The sequence below is a fragment of the Phaenicophaeus curvirostris genome, chromosome 20, assembly GCF_032191515.1.
Source record: "Phaenicophaeus curvirostris isolate KB17595 chromosome 20, BPBGC_Pcur_1.0, whole genome shotgun sequence".
Taxonomy (NCBI): domain Eukaryota; kingdom Metazoa; phylum Chordata; class Aves; order Cuculiformes; family Cuculidae; genus Phaenicophaeus; species Phaenicophaeus curvirostris.
In genome coordinates, this window is record NC_091411.1 from 4,595,967 (window position 1) to 4,612,364 (window position 16,398).

General features: G+C 44.4%; 1 protein-coding gene across 1 annotated transcript in view; it reads left to right on the plus strand.

Annotated features, from left to right (window-relative positions):
• Positions 1–16,398, plus strand: part of PAPPA (pappalysin 1) — a 187,598-nt gene that overhangs the window by 113,039 nt on the left and 58,161 nt on the right. Inside the window, exons 11-12 of the mRNA XM_069873425.1 lie at positions 14,271–14,384; positions 15,295–15,430. Coding sequence (XP_069729526.1) covers positions 14,271–14,384; positions 15,295–15,430 — 250 coding nt within the window. The remainder of the gene's footprint in view (positions 1–14,270; positions 14,385–15,294; positions 15,431–16,398) is intronic.

Below are 16,398 nucleotides of genomic sequence, written 5' to 3' on the forward strand. Positions count from 1 at the left end.
AGGCCCCCTCCTGCCCCTATTACAGTTCCCACAATTGCACTCATCCGGACTCACTGCAACAAACCTATTCTTCCACCAGCAGCAGCAAGATGTCTAGAATTGCAGTATGTCTGAAATTGCCCACAAAAGGAGAAGACAGGAGCACAAAAGTATTCTAAATACTAAAGAAATAACATGGTAGAGCAAGGGCTCCAAGAGTGGTAAGAAAATACTGTAAGAAAATTGAAAAGAAAGATGATGAAGTTCTCTGCCTCGTGGTTTTAGTCTGCCTAATAAATATAACACTGAGAATAATTCCCCAAAGATCCAGCAAAGCCAACAAATAGAGTAATCTTGAACAGGAGTGGGAAGAGAGGAAACCTGCAACTTTTAATGGAGAAGCCATTTCTTTCCTTCGGGGTGATCTTGCTGAGAAGAGGGAGGGTGTCTGTCTGTCGGCTCTGCAAGTGGCCCTTTTTGAACTTTCTAATTCACAGCCAAGTCCTGTTGCTCTTCAACGGTAAGAGTTCTGTTGTGGTTGGAGGGATAAAAAAATCATTTTTAATAAGATGATTTGCTTTGCAAATGTCTTTGTTATTTATAGCCAAGCCAGGCTTTGAAACACTAATCTCTGGAGGATAAGGGCAGAATCCCACTAAGAAAAACCATTAATGGTGGAACCATGAGCTATAAGAGATGAGTTCTGGAAAAAGATGAACTGGACACTGTGCATAGGCTGTTTCAAGAGGAATGTAGGTTTGCTGTACGCATCTGAGCTCATTTCCAGTACTGGCTGATCCACCAAAAAGCGTCATCATCAGTTATAGAGTCTCCAAGTCTAAAGTTAGTTCAAGGGGGTTCAAAACTTTGTCTTTATTTCAGCCTTCCCCCAGATACTACAGACCAGCCAATTTGGTCTTTTGCCTGAAAGCTGGAGAGCTGCATCAGGAGCCTCTGGCCCTGACCGTCAGGCAAATTAAGGCTGGAATGCTCCTTCCTTGGCTTTAGTGATGATGTTTTTTGTATGTTTTCAATGTGCAGGGAATAATTAAGACTTATCACAGCCATACTGCTTCGTTTCTGTTCCATTTAATAGAGGTGGAAACCAGAGCACAGAAAGGTAAAGCTACTGTTTGAAGATTAAACTTCAATATTCTTCAGACATGTTGCAGGCACTGAGCATTATTGAGCCTAGAACTCTCCAGAACTGTGAATTTCAGGACATTTTGAGTGAGAAACATTCATATCTTGGATTAAAAAACCAAACAAACAAACATTCAAGGTCTGCTGAGAGTTGCTGTCTGGGAGCAGAGACCCAGAAGGGGCTTGGGGTCATTTTAGCTCTGTCAGCCACCTCATATCATCCCATTTGTGAATTAATCAGTCTTTACCCCAGCTCAGTTTGGCTGTTCATTCCCTATACAAAAGGGCTGGAAAACTCTCCAACCAGGTCCTTTTTTTAATGGCTAGAAACCTTATTTCCCACCTGTCTTGCTGGGAAAGCTGGATTTTGCAACATTTCTGCAAAAGAAACTCCACTGGTCCTTATTTGCATGTTTGCATTGCTGCTCTGCCTTGTTGGAGGAGGTGGCCTAAGCGAAGGGTCCACACCAAGATGAGGGATGCTACAACGATGTCTGCTGACATCAGTGCCACGGCTCCTCTTTAGGAGCGATTTCAGTGTCCTGGGGAAGTCTCTGAAGCAACATAAAATGAGAAATGGGATTTCTAGGTAGGCTGTCTTGAAAAAGACTCAGTTGCAGAGAGATGGCTGAGAAAAAGTGTTACCCTTAAAGTTGATCCAGAGCTGGCTGGAGAGAAGGGGATGCTGCCCGTCACCTGGCTGCCTGCTCCCTGCTAGTACAGACAGTAATTCCCTGCCACCCACCCCTTCATCCCCATGTCTTCCAGTGCTGCTCCTGGCAGTAGTAAGCCAGCAGACCCCATGGCTGATGTCATAGCCTCTGGCTGATTTGTGGAAAGGGAGGACAGAAAGAACACAATGAGATGTCAGAGGAGATTCCAAGCAATTTTGCCAAACACTCAAGGGATATTTTTTTCTTTCCACTCCCCTCCCCCCTTAGTTTTTAGAATAATTTTTCAAGAGGACATATGCAAGTCATCTAAGGGAAACAGAACAGTGAGTACCAGGGGCTGGTACACTGTGTTCCCTTTGTGTACTGTAGAAAAAATAGATAAAAGAAACAAAGGATGATGCAGAGAGCAAAGCAGCCATCAGTACTCTCAGAGAGGTTCAATCTGACCTTTTCAGAGATGAAGGTCAAACCAAAAATCCTCAGGTGCTGGAAATTGGTACCGTCTTCCTAGGATATGGACACATTTATCACTAATGAAATGAGAGCAGAATTCCATGCTATTTGTTTTTTCTAGAGGAGAGAAGAAAGGCAAGAAAGGAACAATGTCTTGGATAATAGTAAGGATTATGGGCTTCTTCTTAGGAAGTAACTTGCCGTTTTATCATCATATCTGCTGTACACCCAGCCACCCACCCAGATTACAGGCTGTACAAGAAAACTGCTTGGACCCCCCTGGCATCAGAGGGCTGGAAAGCTGGACCCCACGACAATGGCAGTGCTCGTTAGCATGCGCTCTTCTGAAAGGAGACCCCCCTCCTCGGCCCTTGCCCCTCAACCTGCCAGTCTCTCCATCTGCTGTTGCTGCTCACAAGCCTTTAGATGCAGAGCATGTCCAGCTGTAAGCGTGGGATAGCTCTACTGCATCCCATCCGGGTTGTTTGTCTTGGGTCCCACTCCATTCAGAGCAGAATGATTTTGCATAAATGCATCAACACGTCTGCTTTGTTCATGCATGAAGGGTTCTCGGCACTTCTCATCCCACCCCCGTCCTGGCCGTCTTCTCCCTACCCCCCTGGCATGTAGCTTCACCAGCTTTTGCATGATTCCTCTGTGCAAGAGCAAATAAACCTGTCTGAAGCATTGCTGGTCAATCAAACACAGTTAAAAATACCCAGTCAATTATTTTAGATAGAATTGAAACAAGTGATCAGAAGGAGGGGATGGAAAAGGGTGCAAGAGTGAAGCCGTAATGGCCTGTGCTATGTAATTTGGTTTCATGTCCTGCACAAGAAAACATGTAAAATATGTAAACAGAGCTCTCCAGGATTATAATGTAGCTACAAAGCCACAGATACAGAGGCAGGCAGGGTGCTATTCTTCAGCAGAACGGAATGCCATCCCCAAAACCACACAATCATTTCTTTAAGCCTGGAAGTAAACTTTCTCATGCCAGGAGCAGGGAATTTATTTTTTTCTTTTAAATGGAGGATTGTCTGCACTACTTGTTCGAAGTACTGAAGGCGTTTTAGCCCACATTGTCATAAGAGACCTCGTGTTTTGAATGCCAGTGAATTTTAGGGTGTTCATCCTGAGATGTCTCTAAAAGGCATGGTTTTTGGAGGATGGTGCGAACCCAGCACTGTCCTGAAGGCTTTTTGAATCAAAAGTGCCCACTTGCAAATAAGTGTCTGCTTTAAAAAGACAGAAAAACAAAACTGGGCAACCTTTGGATTAACTCTCGAGCCGCTCTAGCCCTCTCCTGAATCACGCTACCTTAGTTGGAGCTGTAACTGTTAAGAAACCCCAAATCAGTGCTCATTTTTGGAAATACTGCCTGTACAGTTGGAGGATCAGTGTTTCCTCTGAGGTCATTTCAGCAGTGAGTCTGATAAGAAGCCATGATTCACTCGTTTGGTAAGCGGGCCCAGCTCCCCCTGCTCAGCAGCGGGACTGAGTTTCTGCTGTAGCCTCAGGGTCTGACAGCAAATCGTAATGCACTCCAGGAAATGGTTATTTGTGTGATCAATGCTATCATCTGTCTGTGCATGGACCTGCTCACTGGGAGAAGCCCTTGTTTCAGGAGAACATAAAGTTCTGCTTAGCCATTTAGGTCACTGGGCCAAAATCCTTATGCTTAGCACTTTGGGCAGTGGATCTTGTTTTCCCATTTTTTTGGTAATGAAGTCTTGCATTATTGCTCTCAGCACAGATAAGTCTCTTCTTACAGAGGAGAAGCTGAAGCACAGGGTAGAGGTGACCTTTCCACCTTTCTCCATGCAAATATCTTTGAAATACCTGCCCTTCTAGCAGAGTAGAGCTGTTCCTGGTGCACTACACTGGTTTTACTTTGTGACCTTTACCTGCTGGAAAAGGAAAGCCTCTCTGCATGGAAATTTAACTGCATCCCAGTGGTTGTTTCTGGTGGAAAAGGCTAAACCTCATCAGCTGTGAGTTCTTCCACAGCCTGTGCTCCCAGTCCATCCTCCTGGAGCCTGCTCCTGGGAGGCAGTGAGGCTGAAGGAGTTGTGCGCTTCCTCTGACAGAGGATGCTTTTACATTAATCCCCCCAGTAAATTCTTTTGGGAGCAGCTGGGAATTTCCTTGGACTCCCCTACTAGCCTGAGACATCAAGGATTAAATGCTCCAAGTAGTCTTTTGGCTTAATTTGTTGGAGTTTGAGGTTTATCAGAGCATCCGGGGCTGTTCTGAGGTGAGAGGGAAGCAAGAGGCTTCTCTAGACACTGGCAACCAAATCATGGCTTGGGTGGAGATGCACACGGGCTGGAGGAAGCAGCTGCCTCCTGCTCTGTAGACTCTCCTTGGATGATCCGACTCATTCTGAGGAACCTGTTTGCACGATGGTGGTTACGCTGCAGTTTCAGTGGGAAAAAACCCATGAAGCGAGGGGGAACCTACTGATTTGCATACTACAAAACATGCCTTCAGGTATTAAGAAAAACAAGCCACGGGATTTAATCTTAATTAATGTATGCTGACTAGTTGGATGGGAAACCAAAAAGCTTTGTCTTCTGAGGTGTAACTATAGTCGGTTCCCCAAGCCGGCACATGGTAGCTCTTCTCGGTGCCCCCCTGCTGCACTCCCTGGGAGTCCTGCCACAGCCTTCCCTCTTGCTATTAAATTCAGGGCCTCTTCCCAATGTATCATCTCCCTGGATGTATCCAATTAAGGCCTGTTGACAGCCCAGAGCAGACTTATACCCTTAGGATTAGAGGCATGTGTACGTCTTCATATAGGGCAGGACAACAACTGGGTGTCTGGCTGGCTCTCTGGGAGTGCACTGTGGGAAGCTGAGCCACTTGGAAAGGGAAAAGGAGCCCGAGAGAGAGAGATTTGCACCCCCAATTATCCTTGCATGTGGAAATGCTGTGTGATGAAGGTTGCGTGTGGTTTACACAGCATGTTTACATGGTCCATAACCCTAAACAAAGCTGAAAAGCATGACTTTGACTCTGGAAATAAAAGTGCTGGAAACCCCTGGTTTTCTGCACATGAGAAAGTTTTGTTCTTTAAACACACAGATGTTTTTAAATGAAAAATCACTCTTTTGACCTTTCCTGAATGTGATCATGTGGTCAGAGCTGACATTAACCACTGCATGGCTGTTTGCTTCAGCCGCAGGCAAAGCTTAGCGAGCGATCCTCTGAGCTTGTGGTAGCACCTGTGTTGTCTCACATCCCTTGGAAGCTGCTCCTGTGCCCTGTGTGCACTTGGGGCAGTTCTGGAGAGGTGGATTTAGGTACAGGGATATTCAGAATCTGCTCTTACTGTGCTGGAGGTAAAAGCATTGTGGTTTTTTCCTTCTTGATAGCTGAAAAATAAGTGCCTTAATTTTTCCCTATTTGTCTCTCTTCCTATCAGAATTGTTGACCAAGTGCTTCTAAGCATCTCTGTCCACCTCAGCCATTGTGTTATTCTGATGGAGAAATCCTCATCAAGCTGAAGATCTTTAGGGATTTGTTGTTGTTGCTTTTGGGCTTTCTCTAACAAGCTGTATGCTTTCTTCATCCAAGCATATTTATAGGACTAGCTTTGGGAAGGAAGAAGAGGATGTTAACAAGTGGATTGTAACAAGTCCAATCCTGCTTTGCCTTCCAGAAGTGCCAAAACAGCAAAACTACAATGGATCCAGTGCACTGGATCCTCTGATATAATAATAAAAGCTATTTAAGATCCTCCTGAAGTGTGGTGCACATTCTGCCTTCCACAGTTTGATTTTCTGATGCCAGCTGTTCCCAAATGAAACGCTTCAGTCAAAGGAAAATAAAAAGGAAAAAGCTTTTGCTCTGCTCATCAGTGGTGAAAGCTTATGGGATGGGATTGTTTTCCTTTGCTGCAGCACCCCCACGGCCAGCCTTGGCCCGCAGTTACTCGTGAGCTGTGCTGTAGTGGACCTAGCTGGTTCAAGTTAGAGACAAGCAGTTTGGGAACCCGAGTGTGCAGCCAACAATAATGTTCTGGCTACTGTATTTGTTTAACCTCGCTCTCCAGTGGATGGATATACAGTCTGTTAAAGCACTTATCAGTCTATAATGCCTTCGCACTTCCATGAGTCGTAGACAGGAGCTTTTGCTGCAGATTGAAAATGTCTTTCAGCTTTAACAAAGCTGATGTTTGTAAAGCTGAAGGTATAAGATCTTGCTTAGGCACTGTTTCTTCATGCTGTCTGTCTAGAGGGTTGCATTTAGCTGCTACTTGCACCAGTGCATTTGTGAATTTGAATATAATTGCAGAACACAATATAGGGCTGATTCTAAGAATTATGCCTCCTAGGTGAGATCCTAGCAGTGCTGCGCTGGAAGATCCTGTTGTTTGAGAGCAGCATCTTTATGTCTTACTGCTACATTCAAGAAACAGTGAACCTCTGTTATGAATTAATATATGGCACATGGCAAATTGCTCAGTTATACTTGCATGCGTATTCAGTTCTGGAGTCCTCAGCGCAGCAAAGACAAGGATCTCTTAGAGCGAGGCCAGGGGAGGCCACAAACACGATCTGAGTGCTGGAGCACCTCATCTAAGAGGACAGGCTGAGAGAGTTGGGCTTGTTCAGCCTGGAGAAGAAAAGGTTTCAGGGAGACCTTAGAGCAGCTTCCAGTACTGAAAGAGGCTCCAGGAAAGCTGAGGAGGGGATTTTGATCAGGAAGCGCAGGGACAAGACAAGGAGATGGTTTAAATATGGAAGAGGGGAGATTAGGTTTTAGGAATAAATGTTTTGCTGTGAGGGTGGTGAGGCAGTGGCCCAGGCTGCCTAGAGAAGTCGTGGATGCCCCAACCCTGGAGGTGTTCGAGACCAGGTTGATGGGACTTTGAGTAAGCTGACCCAGGGGTGTTGGAACTGGGTGGTCTTTAAGGTCCTTTCCAAAGAAAACCATTCTATGTTTCCATATGAGACTGTGTTCTGTATTCTGTCTTGCTGTGTGCTTGCTTTCACATCCTTTTAGTGTGCATTGCTGAATGGTGAAAGGAGCAGGGGCGTACACAAATTGTCATCATGTGCTCCAAATGCTGGTGTTTACTTGTGGGCTTGTGCAAAAGATGAGTTGACTATTAAACTCCATTAGCATAATAATTTCTCCTTTTTCTTACTCTTTTTCTGTAATCTGTGGCCCTGTCTCAACTGATATCTTTGGGGTGATCCTTTGAACCATGCAAAAATCATCCAGTTAGGCTTTTGTTGTAAAATCAAAACTCTATATTTTTTTTTTCCACAGGTCCAGCTAGCATCCTAGATATTTTGATTGCACCTGGCTGGATGTCAAAGCAAATGTGGGTTTGGGATAGGGCCAGTCAGAGCTGATTTACAGTTTTTTTTCAAGTATACCATGTGAAGTTTATGGTTTTCTGTGATTTTGATTTGAACTCACTGGTTTTAAATGAAGTTTGCTTTGAATCTGGAGATAACAGAAATTCAAAGCAAAGCTCAAAGAATGCGGGTCTGCATGATTTAAAAATGGAAATATATTGTTCATCCAGACTCTTTGGAAGTGAAATAAGTGCATTTTTTGAGAAAGATAAAGTTAATAACACACATTGAATACATATGCAATCTAGGCCATCATCTAATGGAAATCCCTGTAGCTCCTTCTCATTTTCCTGAAACTAAACCCACTTCTATAACAAAACAAAAAGCTCTTGCATCTCCCACTCATTTCTGAATCACAGCCCTGAGTTACATCCAAAATTCTACCCAAGGAAATTTCCCTTTGGAAATGAACGCTACCATTTTTACTATAAAGTAGAGGAATTTATCATCCCATCACCCTGCAAATGAAATATTGATGCCATTTTTTATCAGCTGCGGTGTTTTCACACACATAAAGGTCACTTTGCAGGTACTAAAAAATGCAGCCAAACCTTCAGCTGAAGATTGGGGCTCAGAGCTAAGAAAGATTTAGGAACGTCTTAATTGAAGACTAAGTCTGCTAGGTCCAAGTAACATTAGCTTCTCCAGATTCAACAGGGAAGTGGTTGTGCTGAGGCTGGACATAGCAACTGGCAACGGGGCTTTATTTCATCCTGCAGGAGATGTAATCCACTTCCCAAACCCACATCCAAATCCTGGTCTTCATTACACAGGTAAAATTGACCGATGAGATTTCCTCTTCTGAGCCAACAGGGTCTGGGAGTAATATAGCATCAGTGTGTTACCCCAGGAGTTTTATCACCTTCCAGTTGATAAAGCTTTTCTGCTGATCACCTGCCTGCATGCCATTGTCCTGCAGCAGGATGTGCTGCAGTTTTTCATCTTTTGCCATCAGACCTTTAAGTGCCCTGATGAAAACAGGCAAAAGCAGACAAAGTGTGAAACTTAGTAGAACTGTGTTAGCAGACACAGAGGACCAGGAGGAGGTTGGATTAGAAGCAGCAGTTTATGAGCATCAGAGAGGAGGAAAAGTTGCTGCTGAGGAGGAAGCTGCAGATGAGAAGGTAAGAAGGTTGTTGATGGAGGGAGGATGCAACTTTCTCTGATCATCTTATGCTCATAACCCCTGCTGCTGAATCTAGAATTTGGTTTTCGGTTATTTGGTTTTGGGTTATTTGGTTTTGTTTTTACAACAACATGGTACTTTAAACTTGCTGTTAGTGCACATAAAAATGGAATATATGTACCAGTTTGGAGAGAGTAACTTTGAATAATTTCCTTAAGTTTTAGAGGCCAACCTGAAGTCACCCAGTGCTGATTTTTGTAGCTGGGCAGACAACTTTGACTCAAATCTTCTGGCAGGACAAATCTAGAACACTGATAAATAGAACAAAAAGTTTCTGACCAGAATCTAGAATAACACCAGAGCAAAATTTCTAATGTCCCCTAAATAAGCCTGTGTGTACAATTTCCATCTGAGCTCTGTGGGTTTCTAAGGATTGAAATGATCATAGGAATTGGCTGATTCCCGAGGTGTTTCTTGGAATCCAAATGGTGCCCTTTTTAATGGTTCAGCACTCAGTAATGTGGGCAATTTCATTTTTTTTGCTGTAATTCCAACCCAGTTCCCAGCCTAAATGAGAAGAACAGTGCAACAGCTTTCAGAACAGATTGGAGGTCTGTGTTATAGTCAGCAAACTGGGTGGTGTCCATGTGGCAGTCAAGCTGCCTTATAACATTTGGCAATAAACAAGCAGGAACTTTCTGATATTTAGTAATGGCACCATAGTTTCTCATCCTTGGGTAAGATTAACCTTAGGCCTGCGAGAACAATAACGTTTTTAAGAATGAAACATCTGGGTGACTGCCAGCCCTCATGTCTGGCAATGGAGAAAGTTTTCCCTTGTAAGTGATGTGTTAAAAAAGCTGCTTATGTCATGGTGGGGATTCTCTGGCATGTGTTGAGTTAAACACAACTAACATTTTGCAGAGCAGTCGGCTAAAAATTGTAGATTAATTCCATTTCAGTCTTGCAGCTGAAATCTGGATCTTCAAACAACAGAGCATGATCTGTTTGTGCCTCCATGGGTTTCATATCAGTCTATGAATATTTCTGTGCGCTTGTACAACCTCACTCAGGATGTTGTGTGCTCCACAAATGCTGTGGGTTTTACCAACGGATCCTGTTCTTGCTTGTTCTGTGGTTTCTGTTTTGCAAATGGGACAGGGTATAGCCCATTTCAGCCCAGAAACCCGCAGCGTTGTGTGTCTCGGTGCAGAAGATGCAGTGGCATAGTCCCCACTAAAAAGGAGCGAGGGAGAGGCAGCAGCCTCGTGTTTGGGGCATGATAACCACTTCCACCCTTCTACCCTCAGAGGAGGTTGCTCCTTACTCCCTGACAGACAGGTGCTCGCGATGGCCCTTCACAGCCAGACGTAGCTTGGAGACACAGTCTGGAGGAAGCCCCACCATGGGACAACAGATGGGATTTGGGAGCAGACAGACCCGCACACTGCAGATTTGCTCTGTTTACAGCCGCCTGCGGGCATGCAGACGGGCACGTCCACTCCAACCACGGCATCAGCCATATGCCACGGCTGAACAGGGCAGCAGCATAGCGTAAATAGCAGCTCTGCCTGTCTGCATTTAGAATTACCTTGATGTTACGATGTGAGAGACGAGAGCCACCAGTGTATGCAAAGCCTGTGGTGCCTGGCTGTGATGGGAAGGGCATCTGGTTGTCTGTGACCCACTCCTGTGGGGAAGTATATCTTTTACACATTGTATGTGCTTGTTTGTCTCTTCTTTTTGCAACATCTCAGCAGCTTTTTTTGCCTAATGGCTTTTACCCTCAAGATACTCATATGACATAAGGGAATGTCATCCTTATCTTACAGATGGGGGCCTTAGGCCTGGAGAAACCAAGTGCTGCCCAGACTGTTGTAAGGGGCTATGCCCCGGGCACGGTCAGACTGGGACTTAGTCGAGTGCCCAGTCCACAGGTTCAGTTATCCTTAACCTGTAGTTTGTCTGCAACAAGAGCCCTTCAACGCAACTTAGCATTGCCCGAAGTCATGAGATAGCTGCGAATTGTTCACAAGGACGCCTTCCAATATTTGCTCTTCAGCAAATTTTCCCATATTACTTTGAAGGAAAACATTGTGAGGAAATGGGCTTGATTGCAATAGTGAATGTGTTTTAGATGTGGCAATGCACTAAGCTCTCCTGATATATCACTTTTCCCTTTCTGCTGACACATTCCTTGGTCCCCTTGAGTAAAAGAAGAAAAACAGGAGAGGCGGTTTGAAGAACATGTTGTCCCTGTGATTGACAAGGGGTTGTATAAATCAGTCAAAGGGAATCCTCCAGGAATTCCCTCTTGTGGGAAGAGCCCTCCGTGCTCTCTGGCCTTGTTCATTCTGTCTCTCGATGTCTGTGTACAAAATGTGTGGGTGGGAGATGAGCTGGATTAGAACCTCCAAGCGGAACAGACATCAGTTGTTTTAATTGAAAGCAGCTTCCAAGGGAGGGGTATGACATGGGCTTCCAGTAAGTAGACACAAATAGTCCCTGAATACTTTGGAGCAGATACTAAGCTCCTGTGGATCCCAGTTGCTCTGTGGGTCTGAGAACCTGGATAAGGCCCAGTGAGTGAAGCTTTGAGTCCTACGTGATGCTGTCGTTCTTCAAAGCAAATACTTTAGTGTTTGGTAACACCCTGAAATGAAAAGAACATCTATCCCCTCTCCTCTTCACAGCTGTCAGGTGCCTTAGCTGCTGTTTTACATCAGTGTAGCAAAGAGGAGATGTTGGGAAATGGTTTATTTCTCGCAAGCATGAATACTCCTATGAATTTGTAGCCATGAGGAGAGATGATGCTCTGTCTTCTGGAACCTGTAGCTTAAAAGTGGTGGTCCTGCGGTAAAAAGTGCCTTCACACTGCTGCCATCTTCTAGGAATGCCTTAAAAGCAAAGGTGTGAAAGATCCTCCCAGCAAATGGTCCTCAGACTTTGCAGTTGTGGTGTGACCATCAAAAACTGGGTAGAATTGAAATGGGGATGTGTTTATCACATGCCTTAGGGCCTATTGAGGTAGCAGAGTCTGTTGGTGATAGGAACTGTTTACCAATCAGATGTTTATCACAAAATCATGAACTTCCTTGCCTGTAGCTAAGTTTACTGGATAGCAGCTAGTGTAGAAGAGGCTTTTGCAGCCACTTTTAATGTCGTGTCTGGTAGAGTTTTCCTACACTTCTCAATTGTACTCTTCTCCAAAAAGAACTTTTTATGCCAGTACCGCTTTGAAACACTTGTCAGAGCAGCGATGGATCAGCCTCAGCAGGAGGAAGCTTATCTAACCTGTTCAAACCAGACCAGCCAACTGAGCCTGCACACCTCGGCTGCAGATGTCTCAAACACAGGCTCTTTATGCAATGTTAAGACTTTTGCTAATATTCACAGGCAGAAGCAGAAAGTGCCAGAGTTCACACACGCACACAAATCAAACAAGGCATTTAAAAGTTATCAGAGATTTCCAGCCCACCTCAGCAGGGGTTTATTTTGGGTTTGATTCAAACTTTTGGTGCAGGTCTGGGTGATTTCTTCATACAGGTTTTCACTCATCCATTAAGTGGCACTTAAAATGCACCAAACATCAGGACTTTTGTTTCTTTCAACTACCTTTTTGGACCAATAGAACAGGAGGAGATACAAGAATAAAAAAAAAAACCTCATATAAAAGTAATGAGACCTTTGTTCATGTCAAAGAGCTCTCTGCCCATATAAATTACAGATGTGGGTAAGATAAATTCCCTGGCTGGAGAGGTATTAAAATAAAAACCATGCTCCCAACAAGAGACAGGCTGCTGAAAATGCAAGAAGGGAGAATTGCGAAATGGTACATGTCGAATTGCTGGCCTGGATTTCAAATGCCAAAGATAGTTTATGTAAAGCCTTGCTCTGCTGTAAAATGTAACACTATCCACTGGTGAGCCTCAATGAAGCTTGGTCCCAGTTGTTTTAAAAAATAAATAAACTAAAAATCTTCTTCCAGCCCATTAAAGCTGATTTATGTTTTGCCCATGGATTCCTCTGTGCTGGATCTTGAGGGACTCAGATTATAGAGATGATTACCTCATTTTTAGCCAATCTGGTTTCTCGTTCCCAGGCATCCCAGACTCTCTTTTGCATTGCCCAGACTTTGCCGGCCGAGACAAAGAGGGCAGTTCAGTGCAGAATTACCAAGTGGGCATAGGCTTTTGACTGGTTAAAAATGTCTCTGTTAATTCTCTTGTTTCGCTTCAGGGTTTTATTTTTGTTTTATTAATCAGGGAAATTGCTTATGGGAACAGCTTTACTGACAGTACATCACCACCTGGTTACTCAGTTCAGGCTTTGGTTTTGGAAAGAAATCTAATACTGTTCCCAGGAGTACGCGGCTCCACTTAGCACCTGGCGCAGGTGGTCTGTGTGGTCAGTCCTGGGCTCTCCTGTGGTTAGCACAACTGCTGGAGGTGGTTTGGCCTCCTGAGTCACATCCATAGCTCCATTGCTGCTGTACTTTGTGACCACAAGGAATTCCCTCTTATCTCCGTGCCTCTGGTGATGACAGTCACCAAGTTCACCATAGTGTTGTTAATCTTTACAGGAACCCTTCAGATGCTCTGAGAGCCTCAGCTGGAAGCCTTCCTCTAATGCAGTTATACTCTTTTGCATGGTGGACAATTCCATCCTCATTATTCAGAAAATGAAGGCTTTAGTCATGCATGTTCCTTGTTTGAAGTAGCTTCCCTGAGCAGTGTGGTTTCAGGGTAAATCCTACCATTTCTTGCAGCTTCATTTTTTACATCTTACATACTGACAGCACTGTAAGGCTCTCTGGTGCTTAAACTCAGACTTTTCTTCTTTGAGCTTTTCATCCATACCAGCCAGCATTTGGGATTCATCTACTTGTTCTTAATTGAAAAGAGTGGTTTGCTTATAATCTCACTGCTTCCTGCCATGGAAAACACTACAGGTGTAGGAAGAAAGTGAGTCCACTTGCAGAACTTAATTAAGGAAACAAGAAACTGGTTTGTTCAAATTGTGCTGTAGAGATAGGACTCTCCTAGCTACACTTGCTCCTGAGTTTACACGGCCATCTGTGGCTTCCCTGGGGTTGCAGTAACGCACGGGTTTAAATAGGACATTGCCTGAGTACTGTGGAGAGCATCTGCAGACTGTCTGTGCTGTGAGCTGGTATGCTCAGAAGTGATCGTCACTTTGACTCCAGTGGGAAGAGTCGCGGTCCACTTGATTGGGAGCCAAGTTGTTCTGAATGCTGTCAGAGACCTCACACCAAATAAAGAGGACATTGCTAGATGCCACCCAGCTGTTGTGAGTCTTTAGCTCCTTTTCGTGTTTCAGTATTTCTTAGTGGAAGACCTAGAAACTTAACTTTTGAATAATCTCATGGTATTTAGAAACACCATTACTGTGTATTATTTTATTCTAGCAGGGCACCAGGACATTTTTTCCCTGCTTTAAAGAGTTATAACCCTTCCTTACTGTCATCTAAATTTGTTTTGATGATTCTTTTTTGTCCTGCAGTTATGTCGAACTAAAGTGATTGACTTGAATGACGGCGTCTCTCAGTATGCCTGGTATCCCTGCACGGCCAACTTCCACTACTCCCACATGACACAGACCATTTTCTGGCTGAAGGTAGGAAGTGCATATGTCATTCAAAAGCCTCGTCTTTGTCAGCCTACACGAAGGTTCTTCAATAGACAAAATATCATGGGACAGCCTTCCCAGAGCCAAGCTGCTCCTTTCTTTGAAATATGTTTAGTGCAAAATAGCAAAACAAAGTCTCTGAGTGCTGTCTATAGAATCAGCGGTGAAGTCCCCTCCTGTGACAAGGCTATTGAATTTCTGAGAGGTTACGGCCCGCAGATGCAGGGCTACTTGACTCAAGTTGTTCAGTTCTGGGCCCCTCACCACAAGAAGGATGTTGAGGCTCTGGAGCGAGTCCAGAGAAGAGCAACAAAGCTGGTGAAGGGGCTGGAGAACAGGCCTTATGAGGAGCGGCTGAGAGAGCTGGGGGTGTTTAGCCTGGAGAGGAGGAGGCTGAGGGGAGACCTCATTGCTCTCTCCAACTACCTGAAAGGAGGTTGTGGAGAGGAGGGTGCTGGCCTCTTCTCCCAAGTGACAGGGGACAGGACAAGAGGGAATGGCCTCAAGCTCCGCCAGGGGAGGTTTAGGCTGAACATTAGGAAAAAATTTTTCACAGAAAGGGTCATTGGGCACTGGCAGAGGCTGCCCAGGGAGGTGGTTGAGTCACCTTCCCTGGAGGTATTTAAGGCACAGGTGGACGAGTTGCTAAGGGGCATGGTTTAGTGTTTGATAGGAATGGTTAGACTTGATGATCCGGTGGGTCTCTTCCAACCTGGTTATTCTATGATTCTGTGATTCTAAGTTCATCTAGTTTGTGTAGGAGAAATTGGAAGAGAAGAATTCTGTGTGACCTGGGATGGGAATTGTTGTTTTTGAAGTCCTGCACTGAGTCTTGGGGTTTTTTTACAGTCCACCACAGTTCTCCACTTCAGCTTTTATGGGGCTTTTGTTTTCTCAGGCTTATTTTTCCCAGCCTATGGTAGCTGCAGCAGTCCTAGTTCACTTGGTCACTGATGGGACCTATTACCTGGATCAGAAGCAGGAGACCATCGGTGTGCAGCTGTTTGACACCAAAGAGCAAAGCCATGATCTTGGTAAGACTGTATTCTATTAAGCACCCTCTTTATTGATTGCTTAATCTGTTGGTCCCCCCATTCACAAGCTGACCAATACCCCTGCTCAGTTTTTGCAGGATCAGACAAAAAGTGGTTGCTTAATGCTCCAAGACTTGATTTTCACTAGAGTTTGTTGAAAATGGTGCATCATTTTATACAGACATTCCTCCATGCCTGTTCAATGTATGTTCAGAAGTGTTTAGTTCCACTTTAGCCATTAAAATAAGCCCGATTTCAATGCTTATAGTGGTCTCCCTCCAAAAAATAAATGATAATGATCAAGAATAAATGCTTAATGTGATATTGTATAGAGAAAGAAAGACAGATTGTGAGAGAAAGAGGACAAGAAAGAGAAGCAAAGAGGAAGCAGGGTTTTGAAATCCTTGATGAAGTTGCAACATGAGTTTGGCACAGCTCAGACTGATTCCTGGAGATCTTCACAGCTGAAATTCTGCCTTCATCATGCCAAAGCCCCTCTGACCTTTTCAGAAGAGGCTGTCCTAGAGCAGAAGAGAGGTGGAGGCAGGCTACCCAGCAATTGTCACTCAGGCAGAGCTCCCAGTCCCTGTTTTGTCTGAGTTCTGGATACACCATTAAGTCCTTTTCCTGGATACCGCATTTGGTGTGTTTGAGTTCTCACTGTAGCAAGCTAGAAACTGCACCAAGATGCCAATTTTGCCATGAAGTGGTTGCATGATTGATGATAGACAGACAGACAAACTGCCTTAAGCAGTAGTTAGTGGCAAACTAAAGGTATGCCCAAAAGGAAGCTTTGATAATTTAAAGCTTCATCAGTGCTCAGTGTGCTAAAGGCACTCCCACGAGTAAAATGCAGTCTATCCAGAAGTTCAGTTTTCCTCCTTCATCAGAGCAAGTTTTTACCATGTGGACTCCCAGAAAATAATAAGATGCTTGTCTTGAGTCTTGGTAGGAGGTGGAGAGGCTGG